The sequence below is a fragment of the Chelmon rostratus genome, chromosome 9 (genome assembly GCF_017976325.1).
Source record: "Chelmon rostratus isolate fCheRos1 chromosome 9, fCheRos1.pri, whole genome shotgun sequence".
Classification (NCBI taxonomy): domain Eukaryota; kingdom Metazoa; phylum Chordata; class Actinopteri; order Chaetodontiformes; family Chaetodontidae; genus Chelmon; species Chelmon rostratus.
In genome coordinates this window covers 16,451,369-16,468,497 of record NC_055666.1, presented here as the reverse complement: position 1 = coordinate 16,468,497, position 17,129 = coordinate 16,451,369, and the positions used below count along the sequence as shown (strand labels likewise).

General features: G+C 41.6%; 1 protein-coding gene across 2 annotated transcripts; it reads right to left on the bottom strand.

Moving 5' to 3' along the window:
- Positions 1-768: 768 nt before the first annotated feature.
- On the bottom strand, positions 769-16,183 carry zgc:152774 (uncharacterized protein LOC553526 homolog). Of its 2 annotated transcripts, none has more exons than XM_041944429.1 (17): positions 16,100-16,183; positions 15,851-15,923; positions 13,527-13,659; positions 11,849-12,069; positions 11,483-11,630; positions 10,396-10,549; positions 8,485-8,613; positions 7,288-7,407; positions 7,066-7,169; positions 6,592-6,714; positions 5,994-6,110; positions 5,735-5,812; positions 4,161-4,203; positions 3,702-4,060; positions 2,299-2,791; positions 1,820-1,983; positions 769-1,570 (listed from the first exon to the last, which is right to left on the bottom strand). In XM_041944429.1, exons 1-17 carry the CDS (start codon positions 16,136-16,138, stop codon positions 1,414-1,416), a joined length of 2,655 nt encoding a protein of 884 aa, XP_041800363.1. In that variant the 5' UTR covers positions 16,139-16,183; the 3' UTR covers positions 769-1,413. The 2 variants fall into 2 exon arrangements, with proteins under 2 accessions (XP_041800363.1, XP_041800364.1); XM_041944430.1 differs by having other exon boundaries at positions 4,161-4,200.
- Between the last annotated feature and the right edge of the window lie 946 nt (positions 16,184-17,129).

Sequence of the window (17,129 nt, the reverse complement as noted above, 5' to 3'; positions counted from 1 at the left end):
TGTTAAAATGTACATGTAATATGCAAACGAAACAGGCTGCTCTTCCAGCACTTTTTAACAAGGCGCCAACTGTGAAGTAACAATGACTGACTAATAACAACAAATTTTAAGTTGCCAGGTTGTGAAAAAATCCCCCTGTCTGTGTTTATCCTCCTCCAGCATCCTCTGGACCCACATCCATTTAGCAACAACGTCTTTAGCTACAGCGCTTATTTGACTTTAAAGTATTATTAAAGTATTAACTGCTTGATTGCCTACATTTATAACTGTTATTACAAAACGTAATGGGTAAACACCAACCAAAGGACTGTTATTAGGGGTTATGTCTGATTTACAAAGCATTATTTAATTATTAAGCAACCATTTATAAAGCCATTAAAGTCATAAACCTTTCTCAAAGCATGGCTTATCTGAGAGCTTCACCCTTGTGTGTATAGATAGAGTATAAATGTACAAGTAAAATGGTATTTGCTTTGGGCCAAACTGTAACTTCAATATAATTACAGATGATATGTGGTGTGCTGTTTACAATACAATAATAAACCTCACGACACTGAACAAATAGAAATTATGAACCTTTACTTGATTTAGGATTCAATGAACTGATGGGTTATGGTTGCTAGAGTGAAAGGAGAGAGAATCAAGTTTTTCATCATTAGGCTTCACGGCCATCTTGTGGCAAAAAAGAGGTACTGCACGATTTGTGAATCGAGTTGGACTGATGAAGAAGTGCAACCTTTTTAAAATTAAGAGACAGTGTACAATAAATGGTTTCAGCCTTTTAATGTAAACATAAAAAAGCTAGAAATCTAGAAACAAGCATTCCTCCACGACTCTGATGCCACATGTGTATAAAACAAATTTAAATAGTCCATAATAACAGAAGCAAAACAAACAGTAGCGATACAGCGCGCTAACTTCAGATTCAAGTGCTCATATTTATACAGCAGCTGGGCAGCAGCAACTTACAACAAAGTTTCTTAAAAGCTTAAAAGCTAGATGAGCACCAGACAGATTACATTCAAAGTGATGTGTCAGAAAACACTGGCACTAACTAGCAATATGTGTGTGTGTGCTGCCAGTGGAAGCTTGATATCAGTGTGTATTACAACTCTGAACACTCAGACTTTAAATTCCTCCTGGTCGAGACATTTTTTCGAGTGGAGACACCATTCCAACAAACTGAAGCCAAACTATTATTTCTTTGTTCAATGCAAAATAAACTGTTATTTATATCTTGGTTGCAAACCGATAAACATGAGCACATAAAACAATATCACGTTATAGAGTTCATCCACGAGCACCACCAATAATAGAGGAATAATGTGACAATGATATATACAACCCAAACACTTTGCATGAGAATACAGGAAAAAAAGACATGGATCGCTACCAACAGAAACCTGTGACCGGTCATAGTTTCAGTGAATTGACCTCTATGATCTGCTGCAGTATGTTCTCTACGTCGGTGGTCTCCAAGCTGATGCCGGTCAGGTCCAGTTGGGGCAGGAGGGCCGTGAGGAGCACCACCACGTTGTTGCGGATGCTTCGCAGACCCTCGTGTGGCAATCTGATTGGAGAACAGCTTCGTTATTTTAGTCAATTCTGCCTTCTTGTAATCCACATTTTCTTCTCACATCAGCAAAAACTTGAACTTCTAAGTTCTAAGATCAGTTTATCCGTTAAATAGAAACAGATGTAGTCCTGCCAGCTACAGGAAGTGACTAAAGCCAAGACTTTCCACTGCAGGTATGCAGACAGACGTTTATATCTGAACGCCAGCTGACTGTCATGTGTCATGTCCGTCTAGTATACACACCTGCTGTTTTCACAGGCCTCGCTGTCACTGGCTCTCATCCCGCCCTGAGTTTCTGTCTTCTCCTTCCGGGGTCTGTTCAGCTCAGGCTGCTCCTTCGGGCCACATACGACTCTCTGAACCTGGAGTCCTGCAGCCTTGGCCGGGCTGCTGGATGACGTAGAGCTCTGATGCAGACGAAGGGCAGTAAAAGATTAGGTTTTACTGTCAGATCAACAAGATTTTGTATTACCGCTATATTTTTACAGCTAAATTCAGTCTAATTTTCCTTACAGTGAAGTGATATGAACTTGGTGATGCCATTTTGGGGAAAACACATTATTAAGCAAATATTACTTTCCTTCAGGGTTAGTAACAATTTGAATAAAAACACAATATCATGTCCTTGACAGTAAATGTGATTTCATTTATAATTTCCATGCAGCTTTTTAATTTATCGTCATCATAATGAAGCTGAAATACTGTGTGTAAACTCTGCTGACCTCAGCCACGGCCGTCTGGCAGCCCACCTCTCTGCTGGCTGGCGCCACCGGCCCCCCGGCTGGCTTTTCAGAGCTGGTATCGGCCGTCGTCATCGTGCCTTGAGTTGTCTTCATGACTTCCAGACCTAGAAGCCTCCGTAGCCTCTGGGCCTCTTCCTCCAACGCAGCCAGCTTCTGCAGGTTAGCTTCCCGGCCGCTCCCGTCTGGAGTGGACTCGAGCGGAGCTGTTTGACTCAGTGGAGACACTGTCGCGGTCTGGGTGGAGGGGAGCGAGGTGGTCAAGGTGAGGTTGAGGATTCGCTGTGCCGTGTCACCTGGTTTCTCTGCTAAGTTTCTGTCGTCCTGCATGGTCACTTCCGAGGACGGCGTCTCAGGTGCATTTGTCTGTTTCTCAGAATTCATCTCTTCTGCTGTATTTTCTGGCTGTTGCTCCTCCCATAGACATGCCTTCTTGCTCTTTGGCTCAGTAAATGATTCTGATTTCCTTTTGTGGCTACAGAGAACAAAACCTCAGTCAGTTTGCTTAAATACCACTACTGTGTGAAAAAACCAATAGACACTCTGAACAATTCATCCATAACACTGAGCACTTGATGGACTTCAATTTGTTCTCGCAGTTGTATTATTATTGCATGATGTGCAGCTCAAAACGAAGACAGCTCTGACGATCATCCATGTTAGCATCAGGGGTTTCTGGCTCAAAACGAAGAAAAGACAGTACCTCATCCATGACTTACAGACTCTTAATCAAATTATTCTTTTAAAATAGGAAAACTGACTTACTCCGACTACAGGAAACAGCAACAATCAATTTATAATCTTATATTGTAACTGTATAGTTGAAAAAATGACAGTGCTAAGGTATTAAAGCAGCATTTTTTCTGTACCGTGTTTACAAAAATTAGCAGCCTATTCATCATGATGTGAGTTGTGCTTTAAATGGCCAGCTCTAATTAACCAGCCTATCACCTGCCACACTGTCTCCACACTGGAGCCCCACCCTGAAGTTCATTTCTTGATGGCTTTGAAAAATATATAACAGATAAAAAGGTCAGGTTTTGGGAAAAAGCAGCAGAGTATTTGCTAAAAGGTCTGTGGAGGGAGAACTCCACAAGGACAACGTCAGCATCAGAGATTTGAGGGCCAAAACTTTGACATAGTTTGAAAAAAAGTCTAAGATAATATCTGTGGTAGCAAAAATTGCCAGCAGCAATCTTGTCAGTCTTCAAGGCTGTGGTTTCCTTTATGAGACCAGTGTGGAAAGTTTATACTGACAGCACATACACTGACTGCACAACCGTGTCACAGAGTCTCTGCAAGTTTTTCAACTGTCAACTGAAATGAATTAACAAACGATGGCTAAAAGGAGGAAACTATGCTGTAAAACAGGACTCATACTCCACCTTGATGCATCTGTGCTCTCCTCCTCTTCTTCCATTGGCTCCATGTCTGTGTCTTTCTTTTTGTCCTTCTCTTCATCTTCAAGCTTGTGATCGCTTGTTTCTCCTCCAACGAGCTTGAGTTCTGTGCCAGTGACTTCAGCTGTGACTGCAGTTTGTGCCTTTGCATCATCATTGGTGTCTGTGTCTGTGTCATGATGCGCCAGGTGATCTGTGTTTGTCTGGTCTGCTTCTAGTGTGTTTTCCTCTGCTTTCTTCATATCATGAGGTGAGGGTGTGGACTGGAGGGTTTGCTGGACCGGCTCTGACAAACAACGTGAGATGATTTGGGGTTTGGGCATTTGGTCCTGGAACGGACACGCCTGCGACACAATCAAACAAGCACAGTCACCGTATTGAGATGTGGTGCAACAAAAAAGTACTTTTATCAAAATTGCTTAAAGTCTTAAACTTTTCACAAACCTCCAATGATTTTTCTCGTTTTCTGCTTCTGGGTTGTTCTCTGCTGGAAAAAAACAGAGTTTAAAGAGCTGAGAGGGGCAGATACTCACAACATAGTGAGGTTTATTACGTCAGTCTTTCAGCATCTCTTATGTTATTACCAGACAAAAGAACATAATTTATTTTTGAGATTTTTACTATGAAGGGTTGGCTGAAGTGATCATGTAATGCACAATGAGAGATTAAAGGACCAGTGTGTAGGATTTAGTGGCATCTGGTGGTGAGGTTGCATACTACAGCTAGGTGAATACCCCTCGCCTCACCCTCTGCTTCCTACCGTAGCTGTTAACATGAAAGGTGGTCCCTAAAGCCAGTGTTTGGTTTGTCCATTCTGGGCTACTGAGAAACGTCACAATCTTTAGTTTGAGGTGATTATAACATAATTATGAATATTTCTTTTATTTTGCCAATAGATCCCCCTTAGTCCCACACACTGGACCTTTATGAGAAAGTATATATCGAGTGTGAGAGTTTGTGATCAAATCAACATCAGCATTGCATCAATAATTGCAGTCTCCTCATTCATTTCAATGAGGCCACTGCATTGACACAGTGGTGGCTGTCACAATGGGTCCCCGTGAAGAAATGAAGGGTAAAAAAGTTGGCTCAAATTTAATGCGGCACAACATCATCTGGTAAAGTGTGTTAGCCAATCAAATATGTGCAAAACACTGTATGGTGTTATATTACGTGCCTGTGCAATGGGACATCTGGAGCACAGAAAACATATTCACGCATCAATAGCATGCAAATGATAATTTAGTTTGAGCAAACAAAAATCACTGTTGTCTCACCTTTGCTCTTCTGCCCTCTCTCTGATTGCTCTTTGTGCTCCTAAACTCGTGAGATTTGAGACAACAAAGGAGTGGCTCATTTCTGATTGGCTGTTCTGTCTCCATTCTAATGGCGAGTAGAATTATCGGTTACTCGGGGAGTAAGGAAGCACTGAATAATTGCACACTGCAGATGAACACACATACAGTATGAAGTTCATATAATGAACAGGAAACTGAGCTCGTAAATCACTCTGTAGTTTATTAGCTTACAACCTGGCTAATTTATTAGAGCTTAACAGCAGCTATATAAGATAATAAGCTATTTAATGAATTCATGACTAACAAGCCATTAACTTCATTCACAAAATGATTTTTAGAATAGATGCTAAAAATGTTTTTGGTTTAAAATCGACAAAGTGACTTGCAAAACCAGTTTAATTTACATGCTTTTGCACTTATGTATAACATGTCACCATGTTTTGAATTTCAGTCCTTCTGTGTCGATCATTATCAGGCTGCGTACAGCAAAACTAGACTCTTCTCTACCTACACGCAGTCACGTGAACAACCACCGGAAATAAGAGCATGAAACTCACAGATGGAAACCGCAAAATGGCATGTGTGCCCACAGACACACACACAGGCATGCAGGAAGAGTGGTGTGAAACCCATATCCAGCTACAAATTCACACACACGCACACACACACGCACACACACTCACACACACGAGTTTGAGAGGTCGAGAAATGGGAATTTACTGCTTCTTGTGATTCTTCTGGTAGCTGGGTGTTAATAGCTCCTCACTGTCTTCTGCTTCCTCTGGGGAGGAGCAGCTTCTGTAAGACAAAGAGATCTAGTTTAGCAACTCAACCGCTGCTAAAGCTTTAGGGCCACACACACACACACACACACACACACACACACATGCACACACACACACAGGCCTCCTCTGTTGGATAAAGCACATGTAGATGTCCTATCCGAAATTTCCCATAAGCACTCATTAGAAAGACACACCGGTAACGTGGATTGGGGTTCTGGCTGCAGTTCCAGCTTTCAGGAGCCGTGCTGTAATGATTTGCGGGGATGCTTCGCCACTTCAGGCACTCTTCACACTGTAACCACATTGGAGCTCTGTGGATACAGGCAGACGTGTGAGAACGTCGTTGAGCAGAAGGCCATTCACCAGAAAGTACCATTACTGGAGCTATTTTCAAATGATCTCAGTGCAGTACAGATAAAAATATTTTCTCTATCTTCTCTAGGTCAGTACTGCATTTCAGTTAAGCTCTCCTAAAGGTTACTGCCTCAGCAGCTTTACTCTTCTTCGTGACTGTCAAGAGAGCCGCTCCAGAAGCAGCGTCTCAATTCTCTGGTTTCAAGCTTTGGGGGAAAAAAAAACTATTTTCACTTTCAGATGGACAGACAAGTTCCTGCATGAGCACCTTCCTGGATTTCTACCATTACTATTTAAAAACAAATGCTTGTCAAGCATGGACTCATTATTTCCTAATTAGATTTTCAACACCTTTCACTTAATTTGGATCCAAGTTATGTATGGGTGGAAGAACTGTCACTTCTTGCACAACCACTGTCAGAGAAAAAAAACACTCACTCTTCATCGCCACGCTTGTATTCATCTCTGTCTAGAGCCTGAAACTCTCGCTCTCTGGCCCTCTTCTCTGTCATCTCTCTCCAGTAGTCGTTGAGTTTTAGGCCCAGAGCACCGAGGGTGAGTCTTGGGGGAAGAAAAAGGAAAAGAGAGTGAATTTCTTCAACTGTTTTTCCAAATATCATAAACACAACAGCACAGGGGAGAGCATGTTGGACATATATTTAATGACAGGTCTGTCTCAGGTCTGTGTGTGGCCAAAATAACAGATACTGTTATGAATATCAAGATTTCAGCTGTGATCAGCTTCCCTGCTGTAAAACACTCTCATCTGGTGTCACATTTGTGGAATGTATACATAGTATGCAGCAGTATTTCCTGCTTTTATCTGCTGTATGTCAAACATCAAACTAAGCAGATAGCTTTCGCAACTTCCTGTGTGTTACTCTGATTTTGTTTCACATGTGTGTGCTGCACCTGTATTCTTTGGTGTATTCAAAGTCTTGCTTGTTGTGAGCAGGTTTGAGAAAGTTACACTCGATGATGCCGATGACCCCGACTCCCGCCCTTTGACCTGAAGCCTGTAGCACATAGAGAAGCGAGATGTGAGCGGCAGCAGGTGTCCATTGATGCTAAATTTGGAAGAGAGCGCTGCACTTCTCATGCGTGAAGACACACAGTAAAATGCTTTTCCTCTACCTTCAGCTGGCAGCCCACTTTCTCGTAGGCTTTAATGAGCCGGTTCTTGTGGTACATCATGATGCCATAGTGGTCTTTGTTTTTTGGGCTCAGCCCAAAGGTCACCTTCACCTTCTCTTTCTGACAGAAACCAGTCAAGGTGACCAGCACTGGACATTGGCACATCAATACAAATAAATGATAAAATACAATAAAAACTGGATGAAACTGTGCATCATGGAAAAGTACTTTTTTCTCTCAAGAATTAGCTTTACATAACCAGGCAACAGCTCACAAGCACTATTTTAAGTGATTTATGTCAGGAGACACCAAGTGGAGAATTCAGCCTGAAATGCTGCCTATAAAATGAACAGGATCAGTGTTCAACAGTAGTGCTGCTACTCCATTTGTCAAAACAATACTTTTTATCAAAGAGAAAAACCCATGGCCAAAGTTCTCAGATGTTAAAAGTTATAGATATAAAATACAGCATCACTCTGCATTTACATGGCTTTTATCTTGCCTCAGGTTTATTTTGGTGGATTTGGTATTGAAGGTTTTGGTGGATACTGTTTGGTTTGTTGTGCATTTGAATGGTGTGGAGGAAGTTCATTTAAATGCCTCAAAACACATTTGATTATATTTTATATAAGGGACACATATTGACCATTAACTAGTTGCTTATTAGTATGCATATTAGTAACATATTGTCTGTTTATAAGTCATCATAAAGCACTAATGCTTTATTCTGGGGGTTAGGGTTCAGTCATTAATACCATAATTCATATACAACAACTTCCTTAAACTTACTATCAATAAGCAGTAATTAGGAGGTTATTGAGGGAAAAATCTTGTAGAATGTGGTCTTGTAGAATAAGGCATTAATGAGACTCATAAAGAACCAACATGCTACTAACATGCATGCTAACAAGAACCTAGTTAATGGAGAATATTTGTATCTTCATATAAAGTGTTTCCAAAACTTTCAGTCTTGTATCCTGCAGCATGTTTTGGTCACGTCAGACCAAAGCAAGCTGCTCGTTTTCACTTTCCCCTCTCAAGCATCTGTTAATTACTGTGGGTATTTTTTCAGTCTCAGATCCCAGCAAAAGTAACTCACTCTCCACTTCCTGTCTGCATCTGAGTATCTGCACAAATACAGATACAGACAACGACCATCCACACTAATAAGCTAACAAACTTATAGCGTAAGGATACACTGAAGTGGGGTTTGTACACGTCATGCTCGATGTGTGTCAGCCTCTTCGACATCAGTTTAGCTATGTTCTTCTTCCCTCGCAGGATAATCTGTGTCCTCGGCTTCAGGTATAAGATACTGAGGTAGGCCTGAGGCGAACAGAGAAACATGCAAGACAACAACAAACAACAAAAAAATGCAGACATTTTAAATTTAAATACCTGCCGTTTTGGTCTGACACAATATGATCATGCTGTTTATTAACATTTTCATATATGAGCCTTATTATTTAAGTGCTTCAAACGGGTGAAAAACATGAGTAAACTGCATCTAATTATGAACCTTATAATGATTCTAAGGTTGTCAAAGGGATGGGATTTACAAACCACTAACAATTTCAACCTGGCTTTAAAATGAAAGTGGGGCAGCTTTACAATAAAACCACAAGCTACATCTCAGTTGTGAAGAGGGACTCTGGTTTACAGCGTTGGGCAAGCTACTTACAAAATGCAACAAGCAATGCTACAGCAACGTGGCAAAAGTAGTTTACCACATCAAAGTTCAAACCAACTTCCCTTCCACAGTGATCAATCAAACTGCCAGTCAAACAGATGCTGTTTAGACTCAACTGCAGGACAAAATGTAATACCTCAACTCAAACACCGTAGAAAAGGAATAAAAATCCTGACTCCCTCAGGATCCATCAGTCCTCACCCTCTGCCGCATTTCCATCAAATAAACTCTAGCTCGTGTGTCTGAGTCTGCCTGCTGCAGACATGCTGTGGGCATGAGCTGGTATGTGATCACCGTCACATGGAAGTGCTTCTTTCGGCTACACATACAGGACTGTGCATGGCGGTGATCTACTGATCCTTAGCAGTTTAATTACAGACTGCAGCGGACAGCTCTGCTGCATTTGAGCTCCAGAAATGTTTGGGAAAATGTATTTGCGTGCATGCTACTTCAGCTAAGAGCTAGGCTACTGAAAAGCTACCTGATTCAGAAAAAAGGCTTCCACCAGGCTACTTAGAAATGGAGTTAAACTTGTAATGCTGGTCCTTGCAGAGCCGCTACTGCCTGAAATTGCTGGTTTGTGCTTGAAACTGACACACACACACGCACACACACACACGCACACACACGCATGCACACGCACACACGCACGCACGCACACGCACAAGCGCGCGCACACACACACACACACGCACACTTGTATGGGACTTACATTTGCTATGTAGTGTAGGGGCTTAACCAGACCTTAACCACAGCCACTATATCTCTTTACCCTGAATTCTATTCTAACCTTCATCTTAACCATTAACCCTAAAATCATGCAGAACAGTGTCCAAGTGTCAGAGCAAGCATACACCTCCATCTGCTGAGGAAGATCGTGTGATCAATTGAAAGCCTCAGGACAGCCACTAAATGGTAACTAAGTGCATTCCATGACAACACAGCGAAGGCCGTCTGCTGATAAAGATCCTGTGATATGGCTGAAAGCTACTGAATGGACCTTCTGAGACACTGTTGGTGTGATTTGGCTTCAGGGCACCGGATGACAGAATAATATTCTTTGGAAGTGCAGTAGCATGATAATACCAAAACAGCCCCACAATCATCTACTATAATTACATACTATATACAGTATAATTGCTCTATTAGTACTATTGGGACTACCACCATAAACGTCAGCCTTTCCACTGGACAGATATTATCCACAGGATGGAATGGACATTACTGTACAAAGCAGGAAGAGGGCACTGTTCTGTCTGAGCTAAAGATGTCCAGGAATTTCTTGCAATAGCTGGTAGAGCAGCCTTTTGAAGAATAAAGAAGATAATAAATACATGCACAGGAGGAATGTGAGAGGGGAAGGGACATACAGCGAAGTCCATCACTAATAAAGCCTCTGTTGTGCCCTCTCCACTCACCCTGAGACTATAGTGCATGTCTGGTATGTTCTCTTCGGCTCTCAGGGACCCACTGCTCTTCAGACCCTTCTTCAGCTCCTCGATCTGAATCGAGGGCAAGCGGAAGTCATACACATCGGTCTCGAAGTCGATCTCTGGCTTGCCATCTTTGGCCCTTCAGGATAACGTCAAAGGAGCCGTTGTTAAAGCAGGTAATGACATAACTTACATCACTGATAGATAGAAATGGCACATTTTCCACACAAATGGCTTTTGAATGTATTTTGTGGAACTTAATATTGGACGACAATGATCATAGTGGAAATGATGATCATAGTAAAGTGGAAGTGAAACTGAAGGAAGTCTGAGAAACACCTGAACCGCTTCTTTTAGCAGAAACTGGACTCTGGACGAGACTACAGATCTTTGCTTGAGAAAGCCAGGAGGAAGGAGACGTCATATCTTTCAGTCCAAATGTTCTCTGCTCTTCATATGATGATGGTATGAGGGTATGTTTTTCACCGTGCATTGTTTTGCATGGATTTGTCTAAAAGCATGCTTAAACAAATATCATATGTGTGTGCTCATCCTTATTTGCCTCTCTGTTTGAGTCAGTGTTTGCATACTCATCAGTCTCCCATTAAACCTACCCTCAATACATGCAGCTACAAACTCAAACCAAAAATGTTTCTGTGAACTTAAGCCAAATGAACTGTTCAACATTTTGGGAAATATGCTTATAAAGCCTAAAGCACTTATAAAGATTACTAAATTACACACTTCATTTTGGCTGTTTCCTCCTTAAAACTAAAGTGTAAAAACAGTCATTTGTGAGAAAAAAACATGTTAGCAAATGAGCTTTAAAGGTCCCTGGAGCTTTTTTTTAAGGTTTGGGCAGGGTCCGGCTAGCTGCTTTCAGTCTTTGTGCTAAGCTAAGCTAACGGACTCCTGGCTGTAGTTCATATTAATGGACAGATATGACAGAAGTATTGGGCTTAACATCTAACTTAACTGCAAGAAAGCTAATGAATGTCTATCACAAAACTTCAAACTGAACAAATTTAGAATTGCAAACGTAAATTCAGCATTAGAAAAGTATGATTCCGACCTGCGTAGGTTCCAGATTAATATCTTGGTGCCTTTTTTGGAGAGAATGGAGTCAAAGTGTGCATGTATCTGCTCCAAAGAGGAGAGGAGGGAGTTTTGGAGGATGGCTGCCAGGCTGGCCTCAGAGTCCTCAGTCATCACCAGAGACTGTAACGCCGAGTTAAGGTCAGGACATTAAAGAGCTTCCAGAGTGACAAACATGGCTCGATGCTTAAATGGAATACTCATTAACTCAATGTATTTGCATTTAAGTCAATCATAAACATCCTGTGATCAGATACACCAATGCTGAACAGCGAACACACACCACACACACACACATCTTCAGATTTCTTCCATCCCCTGCCCTCTTGTTCGTGAAGGATATTGGTTTGTTGGTTGAAGGGGACAATGGGGACAATGACGGCCTGGGCCTTGATGTTTTCCAGGTAGGTCTGAGACAGCATGCCCACAGTCTGGCAGCCACCGTTCTTGGTGAAAATGAGCGCATCGCGGCCCAGACGCATGGAGCCAGACTTGAAACCGTTCCCGTACACGCCGATGGCCTGATGGCTGGCCTTTCCTGAACCCTTCTCTGTAAAACCAAAGCTGGACATAGGGGTGAATTGGAGAGTGAGGAAATGAGGATGTGTGTTTTTGTGTATGTTAGACATATAGCTAATAATCATTTTCATTATAGCATAATAGCATTACAGCATCATTTAGACCAGGGGTTTTTCTGTTAAGACACCATGGGGGCCGGACACTCAAATAAAATGCAATTAAAAACCACATTTTGACCTAACATTATTTTTAACATTTATTGTTAATATATTTTTTTTATTTTATGACAAAACTGAAGGCATTTTTAGCTTTTATCAGTCAGGCTCCTATAACCTCTACCATAGTCAACCACCAGGAGTGACAGAGATATTTTGCCTTAACTCAATTCAAGTAAACTTTATTTATAGAGCCCTTTAAAAACAGCTGAAACAAAGCCTCTAATGCGGGGCTGTCATATCAATCACTGGCTTCAATGCTAATACAGCATCAGTTAGTGGAAGGAAAAGGCCTCTTAACACAAGTAAAACAGCACTCTCAAAAGCCATGACACGAAAAGTTGATGTGGAAAACCGACTCTTTAATGATGAATAGACTGAAAAGCACGCATTTATCACGGCAACTGTTGCTGTTGCAAAGGATATAACCTGCACCGACTGTCAAACCAGTCTTTGGAGGACTCTTTGCGCATAAATCTAACAGCTGCCAAGCCTGATGTGAAAAAGTTGTTGTCAGAGGGAAATGTAACTGCACCCATTACGTATGAGTAGCCATTTTCAGCCTTGTGATTTGATGTGATGTTTGATGTGTGTGTGATTGAAATCGCTATAGCCTACTTACCGTTTTATTTGATGTGCCGAACATTATTTGTGTCCTTTGTTTTGTTCTGAAACCAGGTTAGTATTTACCATGCTATTTTAAGTTATGCTTTTTTGCACTGAGATGTCTACTAGTTTGAAGCTTGTTGTTGAGACTTTGAAATTAAAACAACATGTTAAGCATATGGCATGAGGAAAAGCTGTGTAAAAAAAAGAAATGTGAACAATAAATGTTTTACAGTGCAGCAAGTTTGTCCTCATTTCGGATTGTAAATAGAGTCATATATGGTGGGGATTGCTTATAGTTCAGTTGCTATTATAGTGGGGACCACATGATATTTTCTCTTTAATCCTCACAATTTTGGAATCCAGTCACGGGCCAGATTGGACGGTACGGTGGGACGGATTCTGCCCGTGGGCCGCCAGTTTATGATGACTGATTTAGACTATCAAATGTCAGAAAAAGTGACATTTTCCAGAGCCAAACGTGCCTTCATATGGCTTGTTTCTGTGGGAGAATGTGTGTGTATGTGTGAGAGACAGCAAATACAAAATGTAGTCAGCACATGCTGATGAGTCACTCTCTGTGGTGCACAAGTACATTTTTGAGCCAACATGCCATTACATTCTGTACCAGATATCCATTTACATGCCAACTTTGTGAGAATATGCATATGTGTGTCTTACCTGAGCATCTTGTGCAGCTTGTTGGGGGTCATGCCGCTGCCATTATCAGTGAACGTTAGGCAGAGGTGACCGGATTCTTCAACTACATCTATCCAGAACTGATTAGCGGAGACACCTGGATCTGATGCATTGTCTAGAACACGAGAGAAAGAAATGATTTGAAAGGGAAACACCTGACGATTCACATAGATTCATTGTAAGACAAAAGACAAACTTACAATAGAGGTCTTTCCAGGAAAATGTAATGGAAAATTCTGGTTTGCAAACTTTTTGTAGTGTTGTTTGGCCATGACCTTTATCTGTGATGATAATACTGCCCTCAAACTAACTACTGAGACCTGTGAACGATGATCTGACAGTTGAGCCGAACCATCAAAACACATGAGTTTTGAGGTAAAACTGAAAATGACAGTTATTATAGTAGACAAAGTTCAACTAGAGAAACTGCAATACTGGATGAAGAAAAGATGCTATACTGCATCGCAGGCTTTCATAGTTGAATAAAACCAATTATGTGTGAAAGATGTGGTATATTTAATTTGTATCTGAGAAACAGCTGAAGGAGTATGAAGAGTAGGAAAAGTGGTAAACGGTCTAATTAGTATGAATGGGATTTAAAAGTTGAATAAAAGTAATACTGTTTTAGAAGGTTTGAATGGAGTTTCTGGCTGAATAAGCACATAAAAGCTGAAAAGACTATGAATAGTCGGAAAAGTGGGAAAGAGATGAAGGACGCAAAATATAGTGTCAGCTGGGAGCTTGGCTACGTGGATACCTTAATCTGGATTATCTGGTTTGAACAGAGTTTTTACCCGAGGTGCACCTCTCACTCTCGTGCTTCTACCTTACCTGACTCCTATGGAAAATGTCAAGCTGACTAGCAAACTAAGCTTATGTCCCACAAATGCTTCACAAACTGATTGAAAACATGGGCAAAAAGTCCATTCTCACCACCTGATGACCCATACAGAAGACATGGATATAAAGAAACGACTTTGTTCTTGTATTGCAGGATTATGAGATTAATATTTGTCTTTGTTTGCTCCACCAAACAAGTGTGGCACAGCTGGGAGATTGATCGTATGATTGTCTGACTGCTAATGTTGCTTGCCCTGTCGGACTTCGTTTTAGCAATATCATCATTCCTAAATATCAGCAACTGACACTGGTTAGAACAATTTATTACCAGTAAAGAGGATGAAAATACAAACCCAAGTTGCATTAAACACATTTTAGAAGGATGTACCTTTTTCACAGCAAACATATTGACTTGTAATAGGAGAATAAAAGCTCAGGTGTTACTAATAACTCTGGGTCTGTTGCATTTAAGTGTCCCAGTAAATCTCAACAGTGTGACAGTGAACATGTCCGATATCAGGCCCCTGAGACTGACGCAGCGAAATGGAATTCAGCCCTTGAGTAACACCTGTGTTTTTTCTACATGTCTTCTCTAAAACTACAAACGAGAGAGAAATGTATTTTAAAGTATGATAAGGTGACTGTAAACTTGCCACTGGGTGTTACAAATTTACTACAAGTTATATAGGATATATAAGAAGTGTGTGCTCATAACGTACAGGGAGAGTGCCTGTTGTTTTGTCCAATGCTGTATGGCAGGGACGTCAGCTACAACATGAAAAACTCCTTACACCTCTCCAACTCCTTCAACAAATCATAGCAAACATGGGGCAAACAGGAGCGCATCAGCCTTCGCGCAGTACACTCCCACTGCTGCACCTGCGACAAGCCAGCAGCCAACAGACGGTGGGCACGTCTGCACCAATCAGAGCGCACAGAGTGGAGGACCGGCCGTGTTGACAGCCGCCAAACAGACGCTCTGCATCACGTGGAGGGACAAATACTGGAGTAAATCATGTTGTTCTGGTCTGCATGTTCCTTTGAACACAAAGACCTATGTAGCAAAAAGCTTCCTTTTAAAAGTATATAAACTTAACTCTAAAATAACTTGTAAACGCGTCTTATCTTTACCATTTGAATGCGATAACTAACAACCTAAAGTACAATAAACTCGCTTATCTTTGCTGCTTATCAACATTCCTACTACCTGAGCACTCTTATATATACCCTAAGTGCACATTATGCAAAGCGCGCAGCAGTAAAGAAATAGTCGAGGGTGAGGAAGAGGAAGTGTATTCGGTCCATTTTAGCACCGACACAAACGCCTGTCGAGCACACGGTCCACTGTGAGTGCGACAGCGGAAGAGCGCATGAAACGAAACCACGAACAGCGGCAGCCAGTGGGGCGCACCGCGGCGGCAGGCGCAGCGCACTCCGCCAAGTGTCAGCGCCATCCTCCGTCCTACCTATCAGCTCCGCCACCGCGCTGAAGGGCCAGGTGTGACTCGTGGAGTTGCTGTTCAGGAAGGAAGGGCTCATCTTGAAGATAAATTAAAAAAAAAAAAAAAAAAAAACAGAAAAAAAGAAAAAGAAGAAGAAGAATAAGAAGTGTCAGTTGTCATTATTTTGCCCCTGCAGCGACAAGCATTTTGCAAGTTAATGTTATACAGAGCACACATCCTGCTCAGATTGGGAAAAAAGCGTGAGATACATACGGAACTCAGACGAATCCCGTGTTCGCTTAACCTCGCCATGTTCCGCGACTGATTATTTCGCCTCTTGTGGCGTCTGCTTTCTGCGCGCAGGCACGTAAAAAGACACAAGCAATGGGCGTTGCGTCCTCAGGGCTAAAGGAAGTCAACTGACACATGCAGAAGAATTCACAGCACACTGGAACTGACAGTCCCAGAGACGACTTAAGCTTTTCCCCAGCTTTTTCTAGTTTACGCTCAGGATATTATGTCTCTTAATAGTTTATTATCTCTCTTTGATATTGTACTGTGATTGATAAAGTTTGCAAACATACTTACTTTTCATGTAGCCTTATCAATATTCATCTGAAAGCCATGCGTGATAAGACAGGTGCCCTTATTGTGAGTCAATCTGTCTGTTTGGAAAAGTTTGATAAGGTTTAAAACTGACTGACAGAGGATGCAATTAAAGCAGTGGCACGTCCAGGCTTTCTTTACTGTGGTTGCCCCAGTAGGTGCATTTCGTATATTGACTTTAATTACTAACATTAAAGCAGTTCACGTTCCTGTGGAGTGTGGATGTAAAGCGACTTTCAGTAAAAGCATTCACAAGATAAAATATTCCTATGAATCACAACAGAGTAGCACCATACAAACATAATATAAGGCTTCCACGCTTTATTCTTTTTAAAATTACACCTCCAAAAGTAGGCCACATACAAAAGAAAACAATATATCCAATCATATTTTTGGATAATGGGGTGGCCCACTGGGTGGCCAATGAGATTTCAGGTGTGGCCAGCGCCACCCCACAGCACCTGATGAAGTAAGTGCAGTTGTGGGAAAAAATACTAAGGAAACACCAGTTCACACCACCTGCCGTCAAAAGACTGCATGCTACCTGAAAGCAACAGCCAGCTGTCTGTCTGTCACCATGACTGATCATCGCCTTGAGCTGAAAAACACGCTTTCAGCTGAGCTGTGGGAGAGTTTCCATCAGTAAGTAGGTTAGTACAGATACTTCAGATAGTTTCCACCAGGCTCCACTGGACCA

Bases quoted from the DNA above. Each gene is read 5' to 3' on its own strand.
- zgc:152774 (XM_041944429.1), bottom strand. From the start codon at position 16,138: ATGGCGAGGTTAAGCGAACACGGGATTCGTCTGAGTTCC. The intron at 13,660-15,850 runs GTAGGACGGAGG...CTCGTGTTCTAG, and splicing joins CGCGGTGGCGGAGCTGATAG to ACAATGCATCAGATCCAGGT. The intron at 4,204-5,734 runs GTAAATTCCCAT...GTTTTTTTCCAG, and splicing joins CAGAAGAATCACAAGAAGCA to CAGAGAACAACCCAGAAGCA.